Source organism: Schistocerca americana, chromosome 9 (assembly GCF_021461395.2).
Source record: "Schistocerca americana isolate TAMUIC-IGC-003095 chromosome 9, iqSchAmer2.1, whole genome shotgun sequence".
In the NCBI taxonomy this organism is placed as follows: domain Eukaryota; kingdom Metazoa; phylum Arthropoda; class Insecta; order Orthoptera; family Acrididae; genus Schistocerca; species Schistocerca americana.
Window position 1 is genome coordinate 178,402,334 of NC_060127.1, and position 27,301 is coordinate 178,429,634.

A 27,301-nucleotide genomic window follows, 5' to 3' on the forward strand; every position below is an offset into this window, starting at 1 on the left:
GATTTTGTTCATAACCTCTTCATGCGTAACATATGGCTGGAAAAGATATGGTACCTCTACCATTTTGGTAATTGTCAGTATTGTTTTGTTTCTATACTTGATCGTAGATTTCATAGTAGCGGAATCTCACGATACAGTAAGATAAATCGTAATAAAACAATTTTGCTGTAAACTTATGCGGCGAAACGTCAACACAACGACGTCCGCCATCTTGTCAAACTTTCACTCCGGGACGATCTATGCTTGACAAACACGCCAAACTGCACCGTACACGGTCAAATATTTGCCAAGCATACATATGTTTGACAAAATGTTTGATCGTTTACGGGGGTCTTTACAGACACTTCTCGAACAGCTCCACCAGAAATAATATTTCCAGCGCAGTTTCGATTTTATCGTTTATTTATGTCTTTTTAATCTATCATAAAGAGTACAACACATCCAAAATGTCTCAACAAATTTCATACTTCGTGGCAAGTAACCAGATACAAATTTCAATGAATAACTTACATGGAGCAAACCGGCACAATGCGGGGTTGAAAGTTTCGTGTGCGTCGGTCTTCGGCTCGTGGCGGCTACTACTGTATACGAGAGCGCGGCCAGTGGTCAGACTCGCTGCAGATTCACCCACGTTCGCTCGTCACATGAGAGGGGAAAGAACTAGGCTCTGTAGTAACATAATAAACACATCCGATTAAACCGTTCCTGTACACGCACTGGGCAGGCGATTGCAGACAACAGCTGTACCTGGCTACGCTTGCCTGTGTCTGTGTGCTTAAATGGAAAGGAAAGAGAAAGCACACGTTTCTAACATGTATGGGAGTTGGATATACTTCCTAATCTCCTTGTCTCTCCCCACCCTGTTCATCTTCCACTCCCCCTTTCTTTGTCCATCTGCTCCTCCATTCCCCACTCTCTCTCCATCACCTCTACCTTCTCCTCCTGCCCACTCTTCCCCTCCCCCCCCTCTCAGTCCACCTTCTCTTCCCCCCTTTCTCCATCCATCATATCCTCCCTCTCTCTCTCTCTCTCTCTTTCTCTCGCTCCATCTCCTCCTGCTCCCTCCTCTGACCTTGAGACTTGTTTATTCTCATTGCGGATTCCGATTCTGTAGTAGTATTCTAATCATAAAGCAATAAGCCATAAACACAGCTTCCTGTCTGCTAACAACAGTCACTGTTGCTTATTTAGCACATATGTACCAGATGATCAAAAACTCTGTATAAATTTGAAAAATTAATAAACCATGGAATAATGTAGATAGAGAAGTAAAAATTGAGACACGTGCTTGGAATGACATGGGGTTTTATTAGAACAAAAAAAAGTTCGCAAAATGTCCGACAGATGGCGCTGGACAGCAAAACATCAGTGACTGCGCATGACAATCTTGTATAAAAGGAGCTGTAATGAGAGAGAGAATCAGACGCGCCAGCAGTCGCAGCATGTTGACGTTGCCTGAAAAGGCGCTTTTAGTGAAGCTGTATTATCAGAATGGGGAATGTGCTAGTTCAGCGTTACGATCCTATCGCCCTAGGGAGGGGATTCGAACGGGTAAATGTCCGTTGACAAATGCAGCTGAGGCGAGAATGATTTCGAAGTTCGAAGTCACGGGTTGTTTAGACGATAGACCCCGTAGTGGCCGACCGAGCTCAAGGCGTAATGCTGCTGAGACAGTTCAGGAACAAATGGAGACTGTGGCGGGTTCGTCTATGCACAGGGAAGTCTGCGCTCGTGCAGTCGCACGTCGCACTGCCATTCCATACACTACTGTTTGGTTGGCACTCCGATGCTATCCGTACAAAATCCGTCGGCATCATGAACTGTTACCTGGCGATTTAGTGAAGCGGAGGGCATTTGCGGTGTGGACGTTTCAAAAGATGGCGGAAGATGGCGATTGGTTGAGTAACGTGTTGTGAACCGACGAAGCTCATTTCACGCTCCGAGGGTCTGTCAACGCCCACAACTGCAGAATTTGGGCTACCGAAAATCCTAGAACTGTCGTGGAAATTCCATTGCACGACGAGAGATTTAACGGTATGGGTTGGATTTACCACACTACAGTTATCGGGCCTTTTTTCTTCGAGGATATGCGTGATTCTAGTTTTGTAACTGCTACCGTGACGGGTGAGAGGTACGCCGATATGTTACAGAATCGCATCATCCCCTGCCTGGCTGATAAACATCTGCTCGAACGTACGATGTTTATGCAGGATGGCGCTCCACCCCATTTTACTAGAGACGTGAAAGATCTCTTGTGCGCGTCGTTTGGTGATGATCGTGTGCTCAGCCGCCACTTTCGTCATGCTTGGCCTCCCAGGTCCCCAGACCTCCATCCGTGCGATTATTGGTGTATCGTGAACTCGCAGGTGTATCGTGAACGACCCACATCTCTGGGGATCCTGAAAGACAACATCCAACGCCAATGCCTCACCATAATTCCGGACATGCTTTTCAGTACTGTCCACAACATTATTCCTCGACTACAGCTATTGTTGAGGAATGATGGTGGACATATTGAGCATTTCCTGTAAAGAACATCATTTTTCCTTTGTCTTACTTTGTTATGCTAATTATTGCTATTCTGATCAGATGAAGCGCCATCTGTCGGACATTTTTTTAACTTTTGTATTTTTTCGGTTCTAATAAAACCCCATGTCATTCCAAGCATGTGTGTCAATTTGTACCTCTCTATCTACATTATTCCGTGATTTATTCAGTTTCCAAATTTATACTGACTTTTTGATCACCCGGTACATTTATATATTAAAAAATATATAGTTTAAATGTGGTTAAGCGTTTGTTACAGCAACATGTGAAACTCTGAAGTAAATCGAAAAGGTACATTTTGAGATATTGACGATATACATGTATTAATGAATTAGGTACCTAAAAACACACTCGTGTTAGAATTCAACTTGTGTCAAAATTTCAAAGCAAAAGGCCACCAACTTTCGAAGGATTAAAGACTTTGAACAAATCAACATTCACATTGTTGTAAGGTTCCCCTTTTACTGCCTCCATTATATATACACTCATGCTCATAAATTAAGGATAATTGCAGAATGTGGTGCCACACAACGTGGCACTACACAAAACTGGCGCTAATAGCATAGGCACACAGGGAAAACGCACGACACAGATCTGTAAGTCCACGGTATTGGTGATAAGTAGCGAAAACAGTCCAGAGGCACATGTGCTACAAAACGCCACTGTTTCCTGCGCATGTACCCCGACATCAGTATGGGATATGATCACCAAGCACACGTACACAGGCCGCACAACGGGTTGGCACACCCTGGATCAGGTGCTCGAGCAGCTGCTGGGGTACAGCGTCCCATTCTTGCACCAGTGCCTGTTGGAGCTCCTGAAGTGTCGTGGGGGTTTGAAGACGTGCAGCGATACGTCGACCGAGAGCATTCCAGACGTGCTCGATGGGGTTTAGTTCTGGAGAACAGGCAGGCCACTCCATTTGCCTCATCTGCTTCAAGGTACTCCTCCACGATGGCAGATCGGTGGTGCCGTGCGTTATCATCCATCAGTAGGAAGGTGGGACCCACTGCACCCTTGAAAAGGCGGACATACTTGTGCAAAATGACGTCCCAATACACCTGGCCTGTTACAGTTCCTCTGTCGAAGACATGCAGGGGTGTACGTGCACCAATCGTAATCTCATCCTACACCATCAAAGCACGACGTCCATACAGGTCCCTCTCAAAGACATTAAGGGGTTGGTATCTGTTACCGGGTTCACGCGAGACGAAAACCCAGTGAGAATCACTGTTCAGACTATACCTGGACTCGTCCGTGAACATATCCTGGGACCACTGTTCCAATGACCATGTACTGTGTTCTTGACACTAGGCTTTACGGGCTCTCCTGTGACCAGGGGTCAGTGGAATGCACCCTGCAGGCCTCCGGGCGAATAAACCGTGTCTGTTCAGTCGTCTGTAGACTGTGTGTATGGAGACAACTGTTCCAGTCGCTTCGGTAAGATCCCGAGCAAGGTTACCTGCAGTACTCCGTGGCTGTCTGCGGGCACTGATGGTGAGATATCGGTCTTGTTGTGGTGTTGTACACTGTGGGCGTCCCGTACTGTAGCGCCTGGACACGTTTCCTGTCTGCTGGAATCGTTGCCATAATCACATTTTGTGGCACACAGAGGGCCCGTCCTACGACCTGCTGTGTTTGACCAGCCTCCAGTCGCCCTAGTATTCTACCCTTCATAACGTCAATAATGTGTGTTTTTTTAGCCATTTTCAACACATAGTCACCATTAGCACGTCTGAATACGTGTGCACATTTACTCGCTGCACCGTAGTCTGGCATGCACCAACACACCTCTGCCAGTACCACCGTGTGACGACCGCAGGTCAAATGAACCGTATGGTCATACCCCGAGGTGATTTAAACCCGCAAATCGCCCACCAGAGCATTGTTTCGCCGTGTATCAGCATTATCCTTAATTTATGAGCATGAGTGTATATACGTACCAGATCGCGTTCCGGTAGGCATATAAAAACATTTAAACGTTTGAGCATTCGAATGCAATGTCGTGTCAAAATTTCAAAGCAAATCAGAACTGTCGGAGATTTGAGATTTTGAAAAAACGAGCATCTACGTTTGTACTTAAATAGAGAAATGTGATGTTTCTGGTAGCAAATCTCCGAAAGTTTTCGACTGATTGCTCTGAAACTTTGACACAACGTTCCATTGGTAAACACGCTTGCTTTCATTTGCCTATTTTTTTAAATTTATATAGTACATAAATTTATGTGCCTTTAATAACAGGGAAAAGTTGTCACAAAAAATCTCAAGAAGATACAAACACACACACACACACACACACACACACACACACACACACACACACACACACACACACACACTATTAAAAGAAATGGTTATCTGAAAATCTGCCTGTATTTCAATGCAATGTTTTGTCAAAGTTTGAAATTAATACGTCAATAGCTTTCGGAGATGCACTCTTTTGAACAAACGAACATTTATATTTTTATTTATATAAATTCTAGGAAAACTCACCTGTAGACTCACTTAACATTTGTTTTGACGGAACTATGCAGGCAAACTGTATCAATTCGTAATCGGTAACTATTCTTTTAAAACTACACCAAAACTCGTATTTTTAGCTGTTTGCTGCTCTGTGCCATCAAGTACTTGTGTTATAATAATTTCTATACATTAGTGCTTAGTACATCGCTTTAGCATAAATTTCAATAAATTACGATTCAGAAAAATGCATTATTTCAAGAGCATTTATCAGAAAATTTGAGAAGAACATGAGTCTCGAAACTGATTTAAGAATTATAATAACTAAAAACTCTCACAACTTTTGACGACATGAAAGTGCACTCACCATTATCGGTATTTCAGTTGGTACTACGACTGTAAACACAGGTCCGCAGACAATGCTATGCGAGTGTAAATTAGGCGAATTCTGTTCCCGCATCCGTTGCGGACCTCCAATGTCTCTGTTAGTTCTATCTGAGTTGATGGTCATTCCGTAGCCCTGCTCTTATTTCAAGAAATAAGAGTCCCCCCGCAACATAAGCTGAGAAGTTATGATGTGTCCAGAAGGTAAAGGCGTTGTAGACAATCACTCTACATTAGTACCCATTTTTTTCCTTCTTTTTCAGGTTCAACCTCGACTATTTCCACCATAGGAGCATCCAGCCATGAAGATCTCATACCGATCAACACAAGGGCCACTTAGTAAGTGTATTTCATTCACATTATATAGGCAACGAATTTATGAGCAACATAGAAAGTATATTTATTTCAATTATTGAATTTTTAAAATTTGTTAATTTAGCACGTTCCGTGGGATCATGTGGGCCAAAGCGGATGGTCGTGGGACGAGTAAATGACTAATTAACATAAACGTATTCCAGACATCTTGTCGTTTGGAACATTGACCAACAAAGTAACAACAAAATTTTACTTCCTTCGATCTACAGTTGGGCCATTATTTCGTCAACTAAAAACAGGATTCGGTACCAAGTAACAGCATCAGGCCATCCTACTAACAAAAATATCTTAGTGCACAGTTTAAATACCCGTTCACGTCTACATAAACACTCGGCAAATCACTTAATAGTGCATGATGACGGTTATATTTACCAGGTGGTTATAATTAAACTAGATCTACTCACAGAGGTACAGTGAGGGCTCAGATTATCGTATGGCAGCGAAGTTAGGGAGGTACTGTATTGAGTTAACGTGGAACCGATTTATGCTGGAAAAAAGTTTGTAACACCATCAGGGAACCAACCCGTATGCTGTCGACGTTTTATATTCGTACACGGTTACATTCCGCACACAGACGTTCAGAAATGAATATTCTTTTGAGAAATGTCTCTCTCTCCGAAATAACACACTTGCATTTTTTATCCTCCCTATATCTCAAATCATCAATTATTTTTCTTCCCTACTACTTTTGACGTCTCCCTTCTTAGTCTAGTTACACTAGCGTCGTATCTTCTGCACATGTTGCTTCCCATTACACCTGTTTTACTTCTGTTTATCATTTTACAAGCTCGCTTTCAGATGCGTGTCGGAACACGCAGTACTGATTCTACGACATATTTTAGAAGACAGACTGAAGAAATACGAACTTACAGTTATAGTATTTGAAGAGTTAGGGAAACCGTTTGACAATGTTGAGTGGAATATCCTCTTTGAAAAACTGAACTCAGAGGAGATAAAGTACAGGGAAAGAAAAGTTACAACCTTGACAGAAACAAGACTGAAGCCATAAAACTCAATAGATATGAAATGGAAGCAGTGTTTAAGAAGGGTGTGAGACAGGGTTGTAGCCCATGTCCCATGTTACTCAGTCTGTTCATTGAGATAGCTGTCAGGGAGACCAGGGATAAATTTACAAAAGGAGAGTTCAGGGAGAAGAAATAGGGAACTTACGGTTCGCCTATAACGTAATTCTGTCAGAGACGGCACAAGACTTGAAATTGGAGTTGAACAGAATGTGTAGTTCTTAAATTAAATATTCCCTGAGATTTTAAAATCTCTACTTTGTCTACGATAACGTTGGAAGCTACAGAAATGAATTAAAATTTGCGTTCTAGATAGGACTCGAAACTGGATCTTTTTGATTACAAAGCAGATGTGCAGACCATTACACCACCACAGCATTATTGTCAACAGACCTGCACTCCTCAACACAAAAACGAATTCACATCTCCCTTATATTGTCACTATTACCAGGGCTCTCCGACATTGGAATAGCACCCCAGCATTAAATTTAAGACCTACAGGATCGCATGTAATATAGGATTTCCCCATTACGTCCGATGCTGGGGTGCTATTCCAATGTCGGAGAGCCCTTGAATGAGTGTTTGTGTTGGAGAGGGTATTTGACTTGGGTAGTTCGTGCAGGTACAATGATCATAATGCTGTGGTGGTGTAATGGTCAGCATACCTGCCTACTAAACAAGAAGGCCCAGGTTCGAATTCCGGTCGCTGTAGAGATTTCAATTCACTTCTTCAGCTTCCAAAGTTAGCATAGAATGTATAGTGTCTAGAAAAAAGCTTATAGATCATCACCAACAAAAGTAAAACCAGTATAACGGAATGTACTCCTATCAAATAGGTGATGGTGAGGAACTTAGATTAGGAAACGGTACACTAAAAGCAGTAAATGAGTTTCGTTATTCTGGCAGCAGAATAACTGATGAGGGAAGTAAGACTATACCATTGTCCCTTATGCACTCGTTAACCCTGTACATCCTTGTTTTCAACCAGATCGTTCATATTTCCCAGTATTCCTAGCTGCTGCAGTCTCCGTAAATTTCCTTAACTCATAACTACCTATACCAGAAAATACCTATTTTGTACATATACAAATTATTTTTATATCTGTCACTATAATTATTGGTATTATGGTCGTTATTATTACTATTATTATTATCAGTGGCAGCAGCAGCAGTTGCAGAAGTACTGCCAATATTATGTTTATTAGTTCATAGTATTATTGATTCCCATTGTCACTATAGACACTCAAATAATTTTAATACTGCTTGTCATATTTAAATTGTTATTTCTTAGGTAACTATGATGTTGAAGATTTACTGTTTGCAGGAAACCCTGATACAAAGTAAGAGAAGGCCTGATGGACCTAGTCAGATCAGATTAAATCAAATGAAACTGTACTTTTCAGATACCTTTCCAAGTACGTATGATTTAAACAGGGTGTTCCATTTATCTTGACCACCCTAAACAGCTGTTTGCCCAGATGCAAATTACTAAATGTTTCAAGCAAATGTTCTTTTTTGTGTTGGCAACACTGCGCCGACGCGGACTCTTCGAGTATTTGGTGCACTAAATAATTATAAAAAGCGTTGTTATTATGCTATTTTTAAACGTCTACAGGTGTTATAAATATATTATAAGTGTTGTTACATTAGTGGAAGTGTTAGTGAAGTGTTAAATAAGATTAAACGGGGTAAGAAGTTTATTTTCCTTCTCGCGCCTATAGCACAGATTTTAGGCTTAATTTCACACGTGCGTATCGTAAGTAAACAGTGACTTAAACTTATATGTAATCACCAGTTTTTTTATTCATTACTCTTTCAATTTATTTACATCTGCCTGAATAGTTTCTAGGGTCCTTTGTTTACGTATTAGTCAGTACTTAAATCAGTTTATACGATTTCTGTTTTTGCCATGAGTGAGAAGTGTGTGACATGCCGTAGGATCGTTGGTTCCGGGCTATGGTGTGATGGGTGTTGTAGTTTCTTTCATTGGGGCGAATGTAGTGGCGTGGGAAATGGGGGCATAAATGAGGCTCACCAGTGGTATTGTAGGATCTGCAGTAGGGATAGGACAATACTGGAACAGGAAGGGAAAATTGCAGCTCTTCAAGCTGACCTAGACAAAAGGGAGGATCTGGACAGGTTAAAGAGGGAGAAGGGTGAACAGAGGTGGGAAGTGGCAACAAGTAATAGGGGGAACAGGCAAAGGAGAGCATCAGACAGCTTTGTGATAAATCTTGATAATAGATTTGACCTGTTGCCTCAGTCAGAATCGGATGAGCCTCATGTAGCTGAAGCTGTAGAAAGGGCACAACAAGCTATCAAGGACTTGAAAAAGGTACGGAAATTTGTAAAGAGAAAGAAAGTTCTGTTGTTAGGTAGTTCCCATGGTAGAGGTGTTGGCCAACTACTGCAGGATATAGGGTCCCATATTGGATTGATTCCTGTGGATGCTATTGATAGGTGGGACTACGCTAGGCATGGCCTTCACCTTTATAGGAAAGGGAAGGGAAAACTGTATGGGTTGATCGCAGAAAACTTAAGGGGGGACACTGTCACAAGTGGTAAAATACCAGTGGTCACAGGTGTCAGAGGGATACCTTTTCTAGGATAGGGAAGGGGGGAAAGAAAACGAGTTTTAAGAGAGATTGGCAGACACACTCAGTTTGAGAAAACAGATGAACAGGAGTCAGATTTTAGCATACAGCCTCCATTTAAACACTGTTTAACAGAAAGTAATCAAAAACTGCCAGTCCATCTCCCCCAAAGCAGTTATAATCCCGTTAGTATGCAGTATTAGTTATCTTTATTACACCAGAACATTCCGGGACTCAGAAATAAAGTTGATGAACTACTCATTTGTATCGATTAAATGAATTCATCTAACCAAATTGACATAATCTGCGTCTCTGAACATCAAGTAACCACTGGTATAGATATGTTAGACATTTCAGGATTTACGCTAGCTTCCCACTTCCGCAGAGTAGATATGGATGGAGGAGGAGTTGCCACATTTATTAAAAACTGCCATAAATTCAAGAACATTGACATTAATAAATTATGTTTAGAGCAGCATCTAGAAGCATGTGCAACAGAAGTAGAGTTCCATAACAGATCCTATATAATAGTAACTATTTACCGAGCACCTGCAGGAAATTATAATCTATTCATAAATCATCTAGAAGCTCTTTTGGGTTATTTAACAGGAAGAAACAAAGAAATTTTGAATGCTGGTGACTTTAATACAGATTTTCTAATTCAATCTTCCAGTAAACATTTACTGCAGTTACTAATGTTGTCTTTCAATCTAACACACACTGTAAACCTTCCAACTAGGATCACTAAATCCTCAAGGACAGCCATTGAGAACATTTTTATAGACAAATCAAAGGAACAAAATCATATCATAAAACCTGTAATAAATGGACTATCAGATCATGACATGCAGCTCCTTGTTTTAGATGCAAGTTCTAAGCAGATTATCAATACTGCTAAATCTGAGTACAGGAGAGTATTCAATCAACCAAAAATTGAGTGTTTTAGAAAAATGCTCAAAGATATGAACTGGAAAGATGTTTATAGTGCTCATGACATGTATGAAAAATATAACACATTCATGAACAATGTCAGTACCATGTTTGAAAACTGTTTTCCTCTAAAAGTTACTCAAATTAAACAGAAGTCTATAATAAAACCATGGATCACACAAGGAATAAAGATTTCCTGTAAGACAAAAAGGAAAATGTATCTGTCGACCAAGAATAGCTCCAATGCTGATGATTTAGCTAAATACAAGGAATACTATAAAATATAAAAAAAAGTAATTCAGACATGTAAACAAATGCACTACGAGAAGAAGATAGCAATGTCATGGAACAAAATAAAAACAATATGGGATAAAGTGAAAGAGGAGACTGGTAGAACCAGAAAGGAACAGGAGAAAATAGCACTAAGGGTAGATGACACATTAGTAACCGATGGGCATAGTGTGGCAAATCTATTTACCAAGTACTTTATATCCATTACTGATAGAATGGGATTGTCAGGATCAGTAAATAATGCCCTTGAATATCTGAAACTAGCCTTTACAAATAGCTTCAGGTACATGAATATGTCACTCACTTCACCAAAAGAAATAACATCCATAATAAAATCTTTAAAAACAAAGCATTCTAGTGGTTACGATGAAATATCAACAAAGTTAATTAAGGCATGTTCTTGTGAGTTTAGTACAATTCTAAGTTGTGTAACCAGTCAATTATAACTGGGACATTTCCTGACTGGCTGAAATATGCTGATGTTAAGCCTCTATTCAAGAAAGGGGATAAAGAGATGCCATGAAACTACAGACCGATTTCACTTTTGCCAGCATTCTCAAAAATTTTAGAAAAGGTAATGTACAGGCAGCTTCTCAACCATCTGACCACAAATAACATATTATTAAGAACACAGTTTGGATTTCTGAAGGGTTCTGATATCGAAAAGGGTATTTACACCTACAGTGAAAATGTACTTAATTCATTAAATAACAAGTTACAAGCAGCAAGTATTTTCTGTGATTTGTCAAAGGCATTCGACTGTGTAAACCACAATGTTCTTTTAAATAAATTAGAATTCTATCGTGTCACGGGCAGTGCTGCAAAATGGTTCAAGTCATACCTCGCTAACAGGAAACAAAGGGTGTCAGTGCAAGGGACTAGTGAATTAAGTCATCAGTCATCATCAGAATGGGAAGAAATTACATTTGGTGTCCCACAAGTATCCATCTTAGGGCCATTGCTTTTTCTTGTGTACATTAATGATCTCTCATCAGTTACACTGCCAGAAGCAGAGTTCCTTTTGTTTGCAGATGACACAACTATTGCAATAAATAGTATGTCGAGTGTAGTTCTAGAAAGATCTGCTAATGATATTTTCATGGATATTAATAAATCGTTTAAAGCCAACTCACTGACATTAAACTTCGAAAAGACTCACTATATGCAATTCAGAACCTGTAAGAGGTTTCCACCCAGCATACGGATAAAATACGAAGAAGAGCAGATAGAAGAGGTTGACAGTCTTAAATTCCTGGGATTACACCTCAATAATAAATTCAGTTGGGAGGAGCACACCACAGAACTGTAGAAACGCCTTAACAAATCTGTATTTGCAATTCGAGTGTTAGCAGACATAGGCGACATAAAAGTGAAAAAGCTTGCATACTTTGCCTTTTTTCATTCCGTAATGTCATATGGTATAATATTTTGGGGTACCTCTTCAAGTGAAACAAAAGTTTTCAGAGTCCAAAAGCGTGTAATACGTATTATTTGTGGAGTAAACTCACGGACGTCTTGTAGAAACCTCTTCAAAGAACTGGGTATACTAACTACTGCCTCTCAGTATATTTACTCCTTAATGAAATTTGTCCTAAATAATAAATCTCTTTTTCCAACAAACAGCTCAGTTCATACATACAATACCAGGAACAAAAATGATCTGCACAAGGACTTAAAAGCACTTACTTTAGTTCAAAAAGGGGTCCACTACTCAGGAACACTCATCTTCAATAATTTGTCAGCAAACATAAAAAATTTAGTTACAAATAAATATCAGATTAAAAGGAGCCTGAAAGACTTACTAGTGGTCATCTCCTTCTACTTCATTGACGAATTTTTTAATAGAAATAAATGATGTATTGTATATATTCATACTATTAGTATTGTTATTTCAGCTTTAAAAAAAAAGGGACATGTTCCACATCCACGAGGATCTCCTCAACACGGATCTATGGAACGAATAACTAATCTAATCTAATCTAATCTCTTAATCTTTAGCCCTCAGGGCGACATCAATCAGCATGATGGCCTTCGTTGTAGCTTTGTTTTTTACAAAGATATGAACAGTGGTATGGCTTTTTTAAATGGCATCCTGTATTTTTTATTCGGTAATTCATTTATCCTCCTAACGAGCTATTCAAAAATGTATCACAGTGTACCATTCACTGAAACACAACGTTATTAATTACGTAACCCAACATTCACTTTGAGCCCGGGATCACAAACTCGTCCACTTGCTGAAGTTGTCAGAAAACAAATGAAAACCAAGTAAAAACGTAAAACAAAATTGACTTTGACTCTCCTGTACCATTGTCCAGGAGGTGGTCAGAGTGGTGGTCCTGGGGACTGACACGCTGGTGTACTCGTTGACTGAAAGAATTATTTGCTGCTTCCAGTGTTGCCTGGTGAAGAGAACTACAAGCAAGCACTACACGTTCCTGCATCTCCTCTGGAGTCGTTGGAATATCTCGATAGACAACGTCTTTAATGCATCCCATCCTCCCTCCTCCCCCCCCCCCCCAAAAAAATGCCAGAGGATTTAAATCACTGGACCTAGCAGGCTAAATAATTGTACCTCCTCGTCCAATCCATCTGGCAGGGTACCTTAGGTTCAGAACACGACGTGCACGCAAGGCGTATGTGCTGGACATCCATCGTGTTGATACCACCTAACAAGGGAACCTCCCCATCGCACCCCCCGCAGATTTAGTTATAAGTTGGCACAGTGGATCTGAACACAGATCAATCGAGAAAACAGGAAGAAGTTGTGTGGAAATATGAAAAAAATAAGCAAAATATACAAACTGAGTAGTCCATGCGCAAGATAGGCAACATCCATGATGGTGTGAGCTCAGGAGCGCCGTAGTCCCGTGGTTAGCGTGAGCAGCTGCGGAACGAGAGGTCATTGGTTCAAATCTTCCCTCGAATGAAAAGTTTAATTTTTTATTTTCAGACAATTATCAAAGTTCAGGCAGTCACACATAATCAACTTCGCTCTCCAAAATTCCAGGACATGTTCAGATTTACCTGGACATATGCATGATTTGACGGTCTACACACGGAAAAATTTGAAAACGTTAAAAACATATGTTTTGACAGAGCACAGGGAAAACTGTGCGACTGTGAAACTGTTGCATTCATTTGTTGCAGTTTATGTGACAAACTCTTATGTTTTCATCACTTTTTTGAGAGTGATTATCACATCCACAAGAAAACCTAAATCGGGCAAGGTAGAAGAATCATTTTACCCGGTCGCCAAGTGTACAAGTTAGGTGGGTCGACAACATATTCCTGTCATGTGTCGCACATGCCGTCACCACTGTCGTATAGAATATATCAGACGTGTTTTCCTGTGGAGGAATCGGTTGACCTATGACCTTGCGATCAAATGTTTTCGGTTCCCATTGGAGAGGCACGTCCTTTCGTCTACTAATCGCACGGTTTTGCGGTGCGGTCGCAAAACACAGACACTAAACTTATTACAGTGAACAGAGACGTCGATGAACGAACGGACAGATCATAACTTTGCGAAAATAAAGAAAGTAAACTTTTCACTCGAGGGAAGACTTGAACCAAGGACCTCTCATGCCGCAGCTGCTCTCGCTAACCACGGGACCACGGCGCTCTTGAGCTCACACCCTCATGGATGTTGCCTATCTTGCGCATGGACTACTCAGTTTGTATATTTTGCTTATTTTTTTTATAGTTCCACACAACTTGTTCCTGTTTTCTCGACTGATCTATGTTCAGTTTTTCAAGGCCTAACCACTGTGCCAACTTATAACTAAATCTGAGGGGGGTGCGATGGGGAGGTTCCCTTTTAAGTATTCTGGCTCTTAGCGGTACTTCATCCAGAAGAGGAGGAAGAATTCGCCTGAGGAAGTTGGCATACGCTGTGCCGTTTAGACTACCATTGATGAAATAAGGGGCAATAATTGTAGTACCAAGCATCCCACACCAAACTCTCCATTGACGCTGATGTTCCATCTGTCTAAGCCATCGTGGGCTGTCGCTGGACCAGTAACACATGTTCCTTATATTTACCTGTCCTTCGTTTGAGAAGGAACATTGATCGGTCAGTAGAACATTGGAGAAGAAGTTCGGGTGGCAAGGATATACTGCTGCGCCCATTGTCAGAACTGTACACGATTCTGGAAACTATTCCCATGTAATTGTTGATGTAGGTATACATGGTAAGGATGGAACCGGTGACTGCTAAGAATACGATGTGCACTGGTGTTAGGAATGCCAATTTAGTGTTCAAGCTGCCGTGTGCTCATATGTGGATTCATAGCATCGGAAACGAGAACAGTAACTTCGGCAGCTTTGTCTGTGCGAGTGCTGCGACGATTGCGTTGTCGTGGGTTGAAACTTCCCGTTTCCGGAAGCGTCGCAACGAGAAAACATCCGTCGGGAAGGTGGGTTCTTGTACAGTTCCGCTACCTGCGTAGTAGCATTTCGCCTACCTTCAACAACAACAACAGTAAAGGATGCGCTATTTCGATGCAGTTTGTAGGAAGGACAGTCTATACTGTATGCCTACTCTACACAAAAGTATTTAAAAGGATCGTAACTACTATACTAAATGTACCCGTACATTGGAAAACAGTATTGCAATTACTTTTCTGCTAACTTACATTCCCCATAGACGAGTAGCGTTTCTGCTTTCTCTTCGTTGGTGTACATTATACCGAGACAACTCTTTAACTGACGCTGGTTGACGGAATGACGGGTTGCATTCTACTTATGTTTATATTTGTCCTCTGTCAACGTCAGCACGTGGCTGTGTTCCATTATCCTGAGTACCTGCAACAAGCGCTGGGAGCGTCAACGTCAATGTTGTGTTACGTAATTCATAACGTTGTGTTTCAGTGAATGGTACACTGTGATACATTTTTGAATAGGTCTTTAGGAGAGGAAATGAATTACCGAATAAAAAATACAGGATGCCATTTTAAAAAGTCATACCGCTGTTCATACCTTTGTAAAAAAACAAAGGTACAACGAAGTCAATCATGCTGATTGATGTCCCCCTGACGACTAAAGAACATCTGCTTCAAACATTTTGTAATTTGCATCTGGACAAACAGTTATTTAGGGTGGTCATGATAAATGGGACACCCTGTATATGCAGACTGAAACGGTGAATGAAAACTTGTACCAAGGCTGAGAATCGAAACCGAGTCTCCTGCTCACTGGGATGATGTGCCAGCCACTACGCCACGCTGGCGCAGTGGCTTTGCACAGCTGCATGGATTACTGTAGCATGCCTTCCTCCTCAGTCCAAGTTTCCATTCACTTTTCAATACCAAGTGGTCTGAGGTGAGAATGCGAATTCGATTGAGGAAGCGTGCTAGGGTAGTCCGTACAGCTGTGCAAAGCCACTGTGTCAGGATGGCGTAGTGGTTAGCACGTCTTTCCAGTGAATAGGTGACTCGGGTTCGAATCCTGACCTCAGCATAAGTTTTTATTTGTCACTTCAGTCCACATATATGCATCATATAAATAAATTAACTAAATAGCTAAAAAATAAAATGCAGAAATGCGTAGTATGAAAAACATTTCTCACACATAAACATTTGTCAACATCAACGATAAATTTCAATGTTACGAAGTTGTTTCTGAATGTATTTGTCAGGAGCGGGTCCTCTGCTAAAGTGGAGTTTGGATCATAAGTAGACCAGACAACGTGAGAATATAGATGCTTTTCAACTATGACCCTACAGAAGAATTCTGAGATTCACATGGGAGGACTGAAAAACTAATGAGGAGGAACTGGACCAAAATGGGGCGGGGGGGGGGGGGGGGGAAGAAAGAAATTTGCGATGCGGTGTGACAAAAAGTATGGATTTGTTGATAGAACTTGTTCTGAGGTAATAAGGAGTAGTGAATATGGTAGTCGGGTAGAAGGCTGAAGCGTGGAAGGCAAAAATTGTAGAAGGAGGCTAAAGATTGAATGTCGCGAGCAGGTGCAGGTGGACGTTGTAATGCAGAGATGAAAATGCTCGCACAGGACAGGCTGGTTTGACGAGCTGTATCAAACCAGTATTCAGGGCAGAGCCAAATGGGAATCGAGCAGCAGGTCCAGTTGAGCCACATCATGCAGCAGAGGGACGACTGTCAGCCTGTATTCAGCCAGCCTGACTGCGGCTTTTACTGTCTCCAATGCTCATTTTGGAAAGATGGTAGGTTGGGCGTCAATTTCCACCTCACAAAATGCGATACACCAACAGTTAAAGTACCGTAACACAGAGAATAAAGGTCACACGCACAGATTCCGGCAGGTTTTGCCAATGACTTTGTTGACAGGAGGACACTACGCACAAGTTAAATAAAATAAACTTGCCAAGGCATGAAATGTAACAGCCCTCAGATGACAGCATAGCTCTAGGAAAGATTTATACTGTGCATCAAAATCAGGTGGGGATGACTGGGAGACAACCAACGCAAACGTGCTATAAAGACGAAATACACAGTCTGAGCAGCTCACATTTCGACACTTTGACTTTGGTGTCGGTGAAAACATCCAGCGACTCGTCTCTCCCTATCTTGTAAACTGGCCATGCAGACGCTCGCTCACCTCACCGGCATCTCACGCCTTGCTCCTCTGTCCACAGCCTCAAGAGGACGACGAGACGCGAGCGCCGCCTGCTGGTGCTGCTCGTAGTTCTCGGACTGACCGCTGCGGCGCTGCTCATCGCCCTGATCATCCTCGCCTGTCTCTGTGAGTATGAACAGACTCCGGAGACGGAGCTATGCAACATCACAGTAGGGGGAGCTACCTCCATACAGGCCAAACAATTTGTCAAACTTCACATGTTTATCAAATTATTTGACAGTGGTGATTCTTTGTTTGACGTGTTTGTCAAACATACACTGTGCTTGAAGCGTTTGAGAGGAATTTTGTTTCACAGACGATGTGACATTCTGTTCCGACAGTGTACATTGGGGCTTCTCAAACAATACAGATTTCGAGATGACAGACTGTACGAATGTTTCAAAAAAAAAAATAAAGAAACAAAAAAAAATTCTTTGCTTTTGATCCCTTTCTGTCGTTAGTTTCCACAATAGTGTACACTAAAATCGAAGGATTGTAAGCACCAAAGCAGAAGGTTACAGGGCATTACCAAAATGGTACAGGTGTCCCATCTTTCCCATCCGAATACTACACAGGAAGACATAAGGGGGAAAAAATCAATAATCTCCACGTGACATACATATAGACAATAATTAGTTATTGCTTCACATGTTTCCATAACACTGTCATACAGTGTTCCAAATCTTATTTTATTTCATTTGACAGGTATCTCAAACTCGTAGAGAATCGTTGTGAAACTGGAATAAATTTTCGCATAACTGTCTTCTTTTACAAGGTGAGTGCGAAGTAATTCCAACAAGCTATTAAAAATTTGACTGTGCGTTGATATAATGATCAGATTCTGAGTCCTCTGGTACATTTTCATAGGCACATTTATCTCCCAGTTTCAACCAGTCCTTGGACAAGCATCTCGTTTCCCCTTTCTTCTTTGTACACAGTGCTAAAGTCAATGCAAGAAGAACTTGGTCTGCAGCGTTGCCAGTCCCACTGGTATCAAAATACTTTGCGACTCGGTACTGCCCGCACAAACTAAGTTGACACTCGGCACAGTTGCTGATGGGAGCGACAGTAAATGGAGAATGCCGTTACATACGGTCGCTCTCATCAGCCACTGTGCCGGGTGTCAACTTAGTTTGTGCGGGCAGTACACATAGCGTGACAGCTGCTTCAAAACTGAGGTTAAGTCTGATAAACTTGAATGATAAGTCCGATCACTTGTATTTCTGGGAGCTTGTTTGACAGACCCGTGGATAGCAAAAAGTAAATTTGACATACAAGTTCGTTTACAGGGACCTTCAGGGAAGTGGCTACCATTTCTATGAAGTTTAGTTGTAAAGTATTAATTACCACCTCGAAAAAATCAAGCCGTGACAATGAAAGTTTGTGATTATTTCAGTACTTCTCCACTGTCTACACACCTCTATGCGACAGAGAGAACTTGGTTACAGAAGGCCACAGTTTGGCTATTAGGAAACATTTCACCTCACGAACCTTACCGTTGTGATTCTGGAAATTCTTGTCACAAAACAGTTGCTTCATCTGAGGAAATAGGAAAAAGTGGCGTCAGCGAATACAGGGAGCGTGCAGACTTTGATTTCGAAAAGAATTAGCTAGAGTGTTGTCGTGGCGAAAAGACGCCTCTTGGGCAGCTTCTCTCGACGTTTCATCTTGAGAGCCTTGCCATTACTTGGTCAGGAGCTCTCAGTTATATGCTCCTGCAACGGTTTGCACCTTAACAGCATAATACGTTAGCACCACGCCATGGCAGTCCCAAATAACTCACAGTATTTCATATGTTGCGATGAAGTCACAGCAAAATTTTCAAAGTAATCGGAGAAGATATGTACATTTTTTTCAACAATGGATCACAAGAGAAATTTTGCGTATCACGTTATTGATTTCAGTCAGTAGTGACCATTTTCAGATCTGAGTACACACATTGATCAGATCTATGTGGCATGTGTAGAAAAGATACAGTCAGAACGATTGGCCAAATAACCATCGTCTTATACATGTAAAATTTAAGTGCCATATGCATAATTGTAACAGAGGTGCTGACTATATGAAAAATTTATTAGCCTACGGTTTTATTTCAGACTTCAAGAAGAATATAATAATTCCAATCTCAAAGAAAGCAGGTGTTGACAGATGTGAAAATTACCGAACTATCAGTTTAATAAGTCACAGCTGCAAAATAATAACGCGAATTCTTTACAGACGAATGGAAAAACTGGTAGAAGCCGACCTCGGGGAAGATCAGTTTCGATTCCGTAGAAATACTCGAACACGTGAGGCAATACTGACCCTACGACTTATCTTAGAAGAAAGATTAAGGAAAGGCACACCTACGTTCCTAGCATTTGTACACTTAGAGAAAGCTTTTGACAATGTTGACTGGAATACTCTCTTTCAAATTCTAAAGGTGGCAGGGGTAAAATATAGGGAGCGAAAGGCTATTTACAATTTGTACAGAAACCAGATGGTAGTTATAAGAGTCGAGGGGCACGAAAGGGAAGCAGTGGTTGGGAAGGGAGTGAGACAGGGTTGTAGCCTCTCCCCGATGTTATTCAATCTGTATACTGAGAAAGCAGTAAAGGAAACAAAAGAAAAATTCGGAGTAGGTATGAAAATCCTTGGAGATGAAGTAAAAACTTTAAGGTTTGCCGGTGACATTGTAAGTCTGTAGGAGACAGCAACGGACTTGGAAGAGCAGTTGAACGGAATGGACAGTGTCTTGAAAGGAAGATATAAGATGAACATCAACAAAAGCAAAACGAGGATAAAGGAATGTAGTCGAGTTAACTCGGGTGATGCTGAGGGAATTAGATTAGGAAATGAGACACTTAAAGTTGTAAAGGAGTTTTACTATTTGGGAAGATAAATAACTGATGTGGTCGAAGTAGAGAGTATATAAAGGGTAGACTGGCAATGGCAAGGAAAGCGTTTCTGAAGAAAAGAAATTTGTTAGCATCGAGTATAGATTTAAGTGTCAGGAAGTCGTTTCTGAAAGTATTTGTATGAAGTGTAGCCATGTATGGGAGTGAAACATGGACGATAAATACACTCCTGGAAATGGAAAAAAGAACACATTGACACCGGTGTGTCAGACCCACCATACTTGCTCCGGACACTGCGAGAGGGCTGCACAAGCAATGATCACACGCACGGCACAGCGGACACACCAGGAACCGCGGTGTTCGCCGTCGAATGGCGCTAGCTGCGCAGCATTTGTGCACCGCCGCCGTCAGTGTCAGCCAGTTTGCCGTGGCATACGGAGCTCCATCGCAGTCTTTAACACTGGTAGCATGCCGCGACAGCGTGGACGTGAACCGTATGTGCAGTTGACGGACTTTGAGCGAGGGCGTATAGTGGGCATGCGGGAGGCCGGGTGGACGTACCGCCGAATTGCTCAACACGTGGGGCGTGAGGTCTCCACAGTACATCGACGTTGTCGCCAGTGGTCGGCGGAAGGTGCACGTGCCCGTCGACCTGGGACCGGACCGCAGCGACGCACGGTTGCACGCCAAGACCGTAGGATCCTACGCAGTGCCGTAGGGGACCGCACCGCCACTTCCCAGCAAATTAGGGACACTGTTGCTCCTGGGGTATCGGCGAGGACCATTCGCAACCGTCTCCATGAAGCTGGGCTACGGTCCCGCACACCGTTAGGCCGTCTTCCGCTCACGCCCCAACATCGTGCAGTCCGCCTCCAGTGGTGTCGCGACAGGCGTGAATGGAGGGACGAATGGAGACGTGTCGTCTTCAGCGATGAGAGTCGCTTCTGCCTTGGTGCCAATGATGGTCGTATGCGTGTTTGGCGCCGTGCAGGTGAGCGCCACAATCAGGACTGCATACGACCGAGGCACACAGGGCCAACACCCGGCATCATGGTGTGGGGAGCGATCTCCTACACTGGCCGTACACCACTGGTGATCGTCGAGGGGACACTGAATAGTGCACGGTACATCCAAACCGTCATCGAACCCATCGTTCTACCATTCCTAGACCGGCAAGGGAACTTGCTGTTCCAACAGGACAATGCACGTCCGCATATATCGCGTGCCACCCAACGTGCTCTAAAAGGTGTAAGTCAACTACTCTGGCCAGCAAGATCTCCGGATCTGTCCCCCATTGAGCATGTTTGGGACTGGATGAAGCGTCGTCTCACGCGGTCTGCACGTCCAGCACGAACGCTGGTCCAACTGAGGCGCCAGGTGGAAATGGCATGGCAAGCCGTTCCACAGGACTACATCCAGCGTCTCTACGATCGTCTCCATGGGAGAATAGCAGCCTGCATTGCTGCGAAAGGTGGATGTACGCTGTACTAGTGCCGACATCGTGCATGCTCTGTTGCCTGTGTCTATGTGCCTGTGGTTCTGTCAGTGTGATCATGTGATGTATCTGACCCCAGGAATGTGTCAATAAAGTTTCCCCTTCCTGGGACAATGAATTCACGGTGTTCCTATTTCAATTTCCAGGAGTGTAGTTTGGACAAGAAGAGAATAGAAGCTTTCGAAATGTGGTGCTACAGAAGAATGCTGAAGATTAGATACTAATGAGGAGGTATTGAACAGAATTGGGGAGAAGAGGAGTTTGTGGCACAACTTGACAAGAAGTGACTGGTTGGTAGGACATGGACATGTTCTAAGGCATCTGTGGATCACCAATTTAGTATTGGAGGGCAGCATGGAGGGTAAAAATCGTAGAGGGAGACCAAGAGATGAATACACCGAGCAGATTCAGAAGGATGTAGGTTGTAGTACGTACTGGGAGATGAAGAAGCTTGCACAGGATAGAGTAGCATGGAGAGCTGCATCAAACCAGTCTCAGGACTGAAGATCACAACAACAACAAGAACAACAACAACGGTTTTATTGAGTGACATTAATAACCTGATATACAGGGTGTTCACGAAGTCGCTGTGCTGTTAGAACATATATCGGAAACGATGTCCACCGATGGCTATACAAGTCTAAACTCGCTTAATTTTATTGGAAAGCACTTTCTGCAGATCTGATTGTGATATGCTTCTCACGTACGCTGTTATTTCAATTTTTAAATCACAGAGCATATGTGACCGACTTCGACACACTACAGATTTTGCTGCACCCGGAAGGGAAACGTGTGATGGAGTAAAGCCTTGCGGACGCGGGTGCCATAGTTTTTTGAGATGACACAACGAAAAAAACTCTTCCAGAAGTCGTGCAGTCTTGTCAGCTGTGGGCACAGTAGCGGCGTCCTGTTGAAACCATGAGTAGTTGATTTCATCTTCTTTTAGTTGGCCAGTGAAATCGTTGGTCATTAAAGAATGACGTCTACTGTTCACGGTATCTTCAGAAAAATAACGATCTACTACCGGGCCTTGTAGATATTACAACCCTTCTGGATATTGCCACCCACACACCAGTTTCCATGGCGTTTCAAGGATAGTTCGACAGTTCTCCATTGGCCATAATAGAGTGTTCTGTGTGTTAATATGACCATAGAAGTCGAACCAGGCCGACTGGATACAAGGTGATGTCAGGAGCATCACTGGCATTCCTTTCAATAAAAGATGTAAAGTAATTACATTGGCATTAAATGAAACAACAAGTTTACTATTACCAGTCGCTGTTTATTTATCTCCACGACGCGTTTCAAAGGTTTAAACCTCCATCATCAGGTGGATTGATTTCTTTTTTTTATTTTTTTTATTTATTTAATTTTTTTTTTTTTTTTTTTTTTTTTTCGAGGCACTTATGGCACTGTGTCCAGTGGTCACAGGTTCCTGTCACAGTCGTAAGACATCACATGTATACTATCATATTTGTTTGCAAATTATGACGTCTGGCATATCGAACGTATCATAACCTAAATCTAAATACCTGTAGTAACGTTTACACCTTGAATAAAGTGCATGCACGCCGTAATTTGTAACTAATTTACTTTTTTTCATATAGTGCAATAACTGCCATCCTGCACATATAGATTCTAACTGCCGCATGGGTAACAGTCGTTCGAAGAACGCAAAAGCGATTCCAGTTCTGGTGGTGAGGTCTGTATCTACAGATAAGGCTCTACAGATGTGGAGATCTGTCAACATTTTTAATGCCTCCTGTTGCCCTATAATTTCAGTACGTAGATACATTTCCACTTTTATGCCAATCCTGTTTGTCTTGTAACCGTCTCTTTTTGGCGCTACAGAGCTACCCATTCGATCCAGCTAGATAGTAGCTAGCTGTAAACTCTGTGGTGTTTCTGCAAAAATTATGATATACAATGTTTTGTGTTGGCAGAAGAGCCAACACCGTGTTACGAGTGGAGGCCGAAATGCACGCGTTTTAGCTCACGCAGGCTGGCGTGAGGAGGGAAGGACTATACTGACGTGAGGCCTGGAACATGACAAGGAATGAGAATTCAGAAAGCGGACGTAATTAGTTTGATACTTAACTTTAATCCATTAATGATGAACGTCGCTCTTGACGGTACATGATTCACAATATTATCTGTTCAGAATACATTCTTGAAGATAGTTCTTATAGTAACTGAAAAGGGTGCCTTGCTATTTCGTAGCAAATGACGTAGCTGAAGGCTATGCTAAACTGTCCTCTCTGCAAATGAGAGCGTATGTAGACAGTGAACCATCGCTAGCAAAGTCGGCTGTACAACTGGGGCGAGTGCTAGGGAGTCTCTCTAGACTCTTCGACCATAGATACTAGTAGACTGGCCCTGCTGTGCAGAAGCTATAGGGCTGGTGTGGCTCCAACATAAACCACGTGACTGTTGGCAAAACGTGCCGGGATTTCAAATCAGCGGTCTGCCATCCTAAGTTTGTATCGTATTTTCCTCACATTCCTCAATTGACTGCCAAACGCTTCCAACAAAAATTACTTTTTTATTTGCGAAAAATTACGTCAGAACTACATTTGACCTGGATTTGTTCACAGTACCATTTATAAAATCTAACAAATACATCGAACGGCCCTCTGGTGGGCAGCGGGACGAAATTACTATAAACTATCAATTAAAGTAAAATGTCGTTAAAATTCTTTTAAACAGTAAGAGTGGGCTCGTGTCAAAACTTTAAATATTGGATTCGCCGCGTTTTGAGCTATAGTCACTTATTAGAAAATGGGATATGGGAATTATGTCAACTATAGGTGCCAAAATTGTAGACGTTAGGAGCAGGTCCGTTTTAGGGTATCAATTTTAGGTGCACTTCAAAGGTTCAGTTCCTATATTTTTCCAAAAGTTTAAACTAACAGTTTAAAAAAAATGATATTTTAGATGAAAGTCACACTTTGAAGTTTCAGAAAATAATTTTGGAGCCTACATTTATTTAATAGTATTACAAGGTAGAAAAAATTTCTCTTCATGTGTCGACTATAGGTGCTCTTACCTTATTATAATCTCACTTGCATATACAAAAAGGCGCGTATGTGCAGGTGGCTTAAAGTTTTCCCGTTTCAGGGCCTGTATTCAAAGCTGCCTTCGGTATTCATCCTTAGTGAACCTATGCGTAGGAGCGAGAAACAATTATACTTACTTCTGTAACCGAATTATCACAGATACTTTCCAAAATGTAATATGAGTCTGACTTTACACGCATCACTTTTAACACTTTAATTTACGTGATACTCTATTTCAAGTGTAAAAAACATATAAAAGTCACTTCAGCAGATTTCAATAAACGCATCTGCACTATCACAGAAACACACGTGAAATGTAATGCCATTTCCCCCGACAAAACGCTGAGTACAGCCATAATCGCAACACGAAACAACCATGTTTTGCCAACATTCACGTGACTTTAGCCCAGAGATGTTGGAGCCACGAAAATGACGTCAGGGCCAGTCTACTATATTTATGGTCGAAGCTCTAGACTAGACCTGCCGTGTGGCGGCGCTCGGTCTGCAATCACTGATAGTGGCGACACGCGGGTCCGATGTATACTAACGGACCGCGGCCAATTTAAAGGCTACCACCTGGCAAGTGTGGTGTCTGGCGGTGACACCACAGAATGCATTCTGGCAAAAGTAACAATAGCACTTCTAGGCAAGAGATGTTCGTTAACTCGGAGATAAATTTAATGGTTAGAAAGTATCTTCAGAAGATGGAGAGTAGTCTTGCACGGAAGTAAAACGTGGACGATAGACAGAGCAGACAAGCTGAAAATAGAAACAGTTGAAGTGACATGCTATAAAACTACGCTGAACATTAGATGGGTAGATCCAATAAACAAATGAGGAGAAACTGAATCTAATTGGGAGACAAAAGACATTTATGGTACAGCTTGACTAAAAGAAGGTATAGATTAGTAGGACGTATTATGAGGCGTCAAGGACTATTTATGGTAATGGAGGGAAGTGGTTCGGGGAGGGAGGTGGCTAAAATGGTAGAGGAAGACCACGGCATTAATACAGTAACCAGGTTCAAATGGATTCAAATGGCTGTATGTTGTATTACTTAAGATAAAGAGACATGAACACAAGTGTGGAGAGCTGCATCAAATCAGTATTAGGACTGAAGGCCACAGTCACATTATTTGATACGTAGGTTCCTGTGCCTCTGGATTGCGTAATTTCATCGAGATATTTCCATCCGAGCTCGGAAAATGGGATTTTGGAGTAAGGCTCTTCCGCGACGGAAAAGTCTTCTGTAGCCTCAAGAACTGTTCGAACCAATGTTTTGTTAGTGATCTTTTTTTTGGGATAAGAGGCTCCCTCTTGATGTTTCCAGTTGCTCTCAGTCCGTCAGCTGACTATCCCAAGGCCAGATTTATGTAGTCGTCCCGCATTAATTGTATGAAGATAGGTCCTCTTTGATAATCTATGGTTGTCACTGATTGCTGAGACTGGCCAATGATGACAGATATCATGTTTAAAGCATTACGTTTATATATGTCGGGGCTATGCTGCCACGTTTGGCTAGGGCACTCCACGTCTTCAAGTTCTATGTGAACTCTTTGGTATCAAACTGTGTTTGTGAATAACCATAACAGACTTAAGAACGTTATCACATTTGAGACGAACTTACGTTTTCTTAAGTAAATAACCATTTCAAGGGATTTCTTGTCTTTAGAATAACAAAATGTACTCATTGATTTTTTTTTCCAATTAAGGAGGGTAGGACGTCAAACGGGCCCCTTCGAGCAGGAGAGGCACCACACGACATTTTAATTTCCACTGTCTATACTTTTACAAATAAATTCATAAAACTTTGTCAGCATGACCAGGAAGGATTCAGAATTTACACCCATAGCAGTGTAAGTTCGAAAACATAACGAAATAATTTTTTTACATGCGAAATTTCATCATTTTTTTCACTTACTAATGGCTGCATTTGTTGCTAGAGGTACACTTTCCTTCATAAGTAAGAGAGATTCTTCGATGAATTTTGCACAGCATACAAACCATACTTGAAGGTGTATGAAACTCCAGAATTTTCAAAATCTACTAAACTGTTTCAAAAATTGAGGTAATTAACTAGAAAATTTGTGTTTTTTTCTAAACATGAAGTTTAAAATATAGCAGCTCATTCGTTTTTTCAGAAAGTAAATAAATTCCAGAGTTTCATACACCTGTAAGTATGGTATGTATGCTGTGCAAAATTCATCGAAGAATCTCACTAACTTATGAAGTAAAGTGTACCTACAGCAACAAATGCAGTCATTAGTAAGTGAAAAAAATGATGAAATTTCACACTTAAAAAAATTTATTTTGTTATGTTTTCGAACTTCCACTGCAATGAGAGTTAATCCTGAATTCTTTCTGGTTATGCTGACAAAGTTTTATGAATTTATTTGTAAAAGTATAGACACTGGAAATTAAAATGTCCTTTGATGCCTCTCCTGCTCCAAGTATTGTATAGAACTGGGGACCTAGAAACGACGGAGAGGCTTCGTTCCCGCCGTAGCCCTCAGTGTTTCACAATCCCACAATAGGCTAAGTAGTCCACCCACCCCACCGCCGCCTCACACCGAACCCAGGGTTATTGTGCGGTTCGGCCCCCCGTGCCCCCCCCCCCCCCCCCCACCCCCCGGGAACGTCTCACACCAGACGAGTGTAACCCCTATGTTTGCGTGGAAGAGTGATTGTGGTGTACACGTATGTGGAGACAGT

At 41.9% G+C, this 27,301-nt stretch overlaps 1 protein-coding gene across 1 annotated transcript in view; it reads left to right on the forward strand.

Annotated features, from left to right (window-relative positions):
* Window positions 1-27,301, forward strand: part of LOC124550796 (neprilysin-1-like) — a 487,987-nt gene that overhangs the window by 153,074 nt on the left and 307,612 nt on the right. The window contains exons 2-3 of the mRNA XM_047125521.1: window positions 5,655-5,730; window positions 17,221-17,327. Coding sequence (XP_046981477.1) covers window positions 5,655-5,730; window positions 17,221-17,327 — 183 coding nt within the window. The remainder of the gene's footprint in view (window positions 1-5,654; window positions 5,731-17,220; window positions 17,328-27,301) is intronic.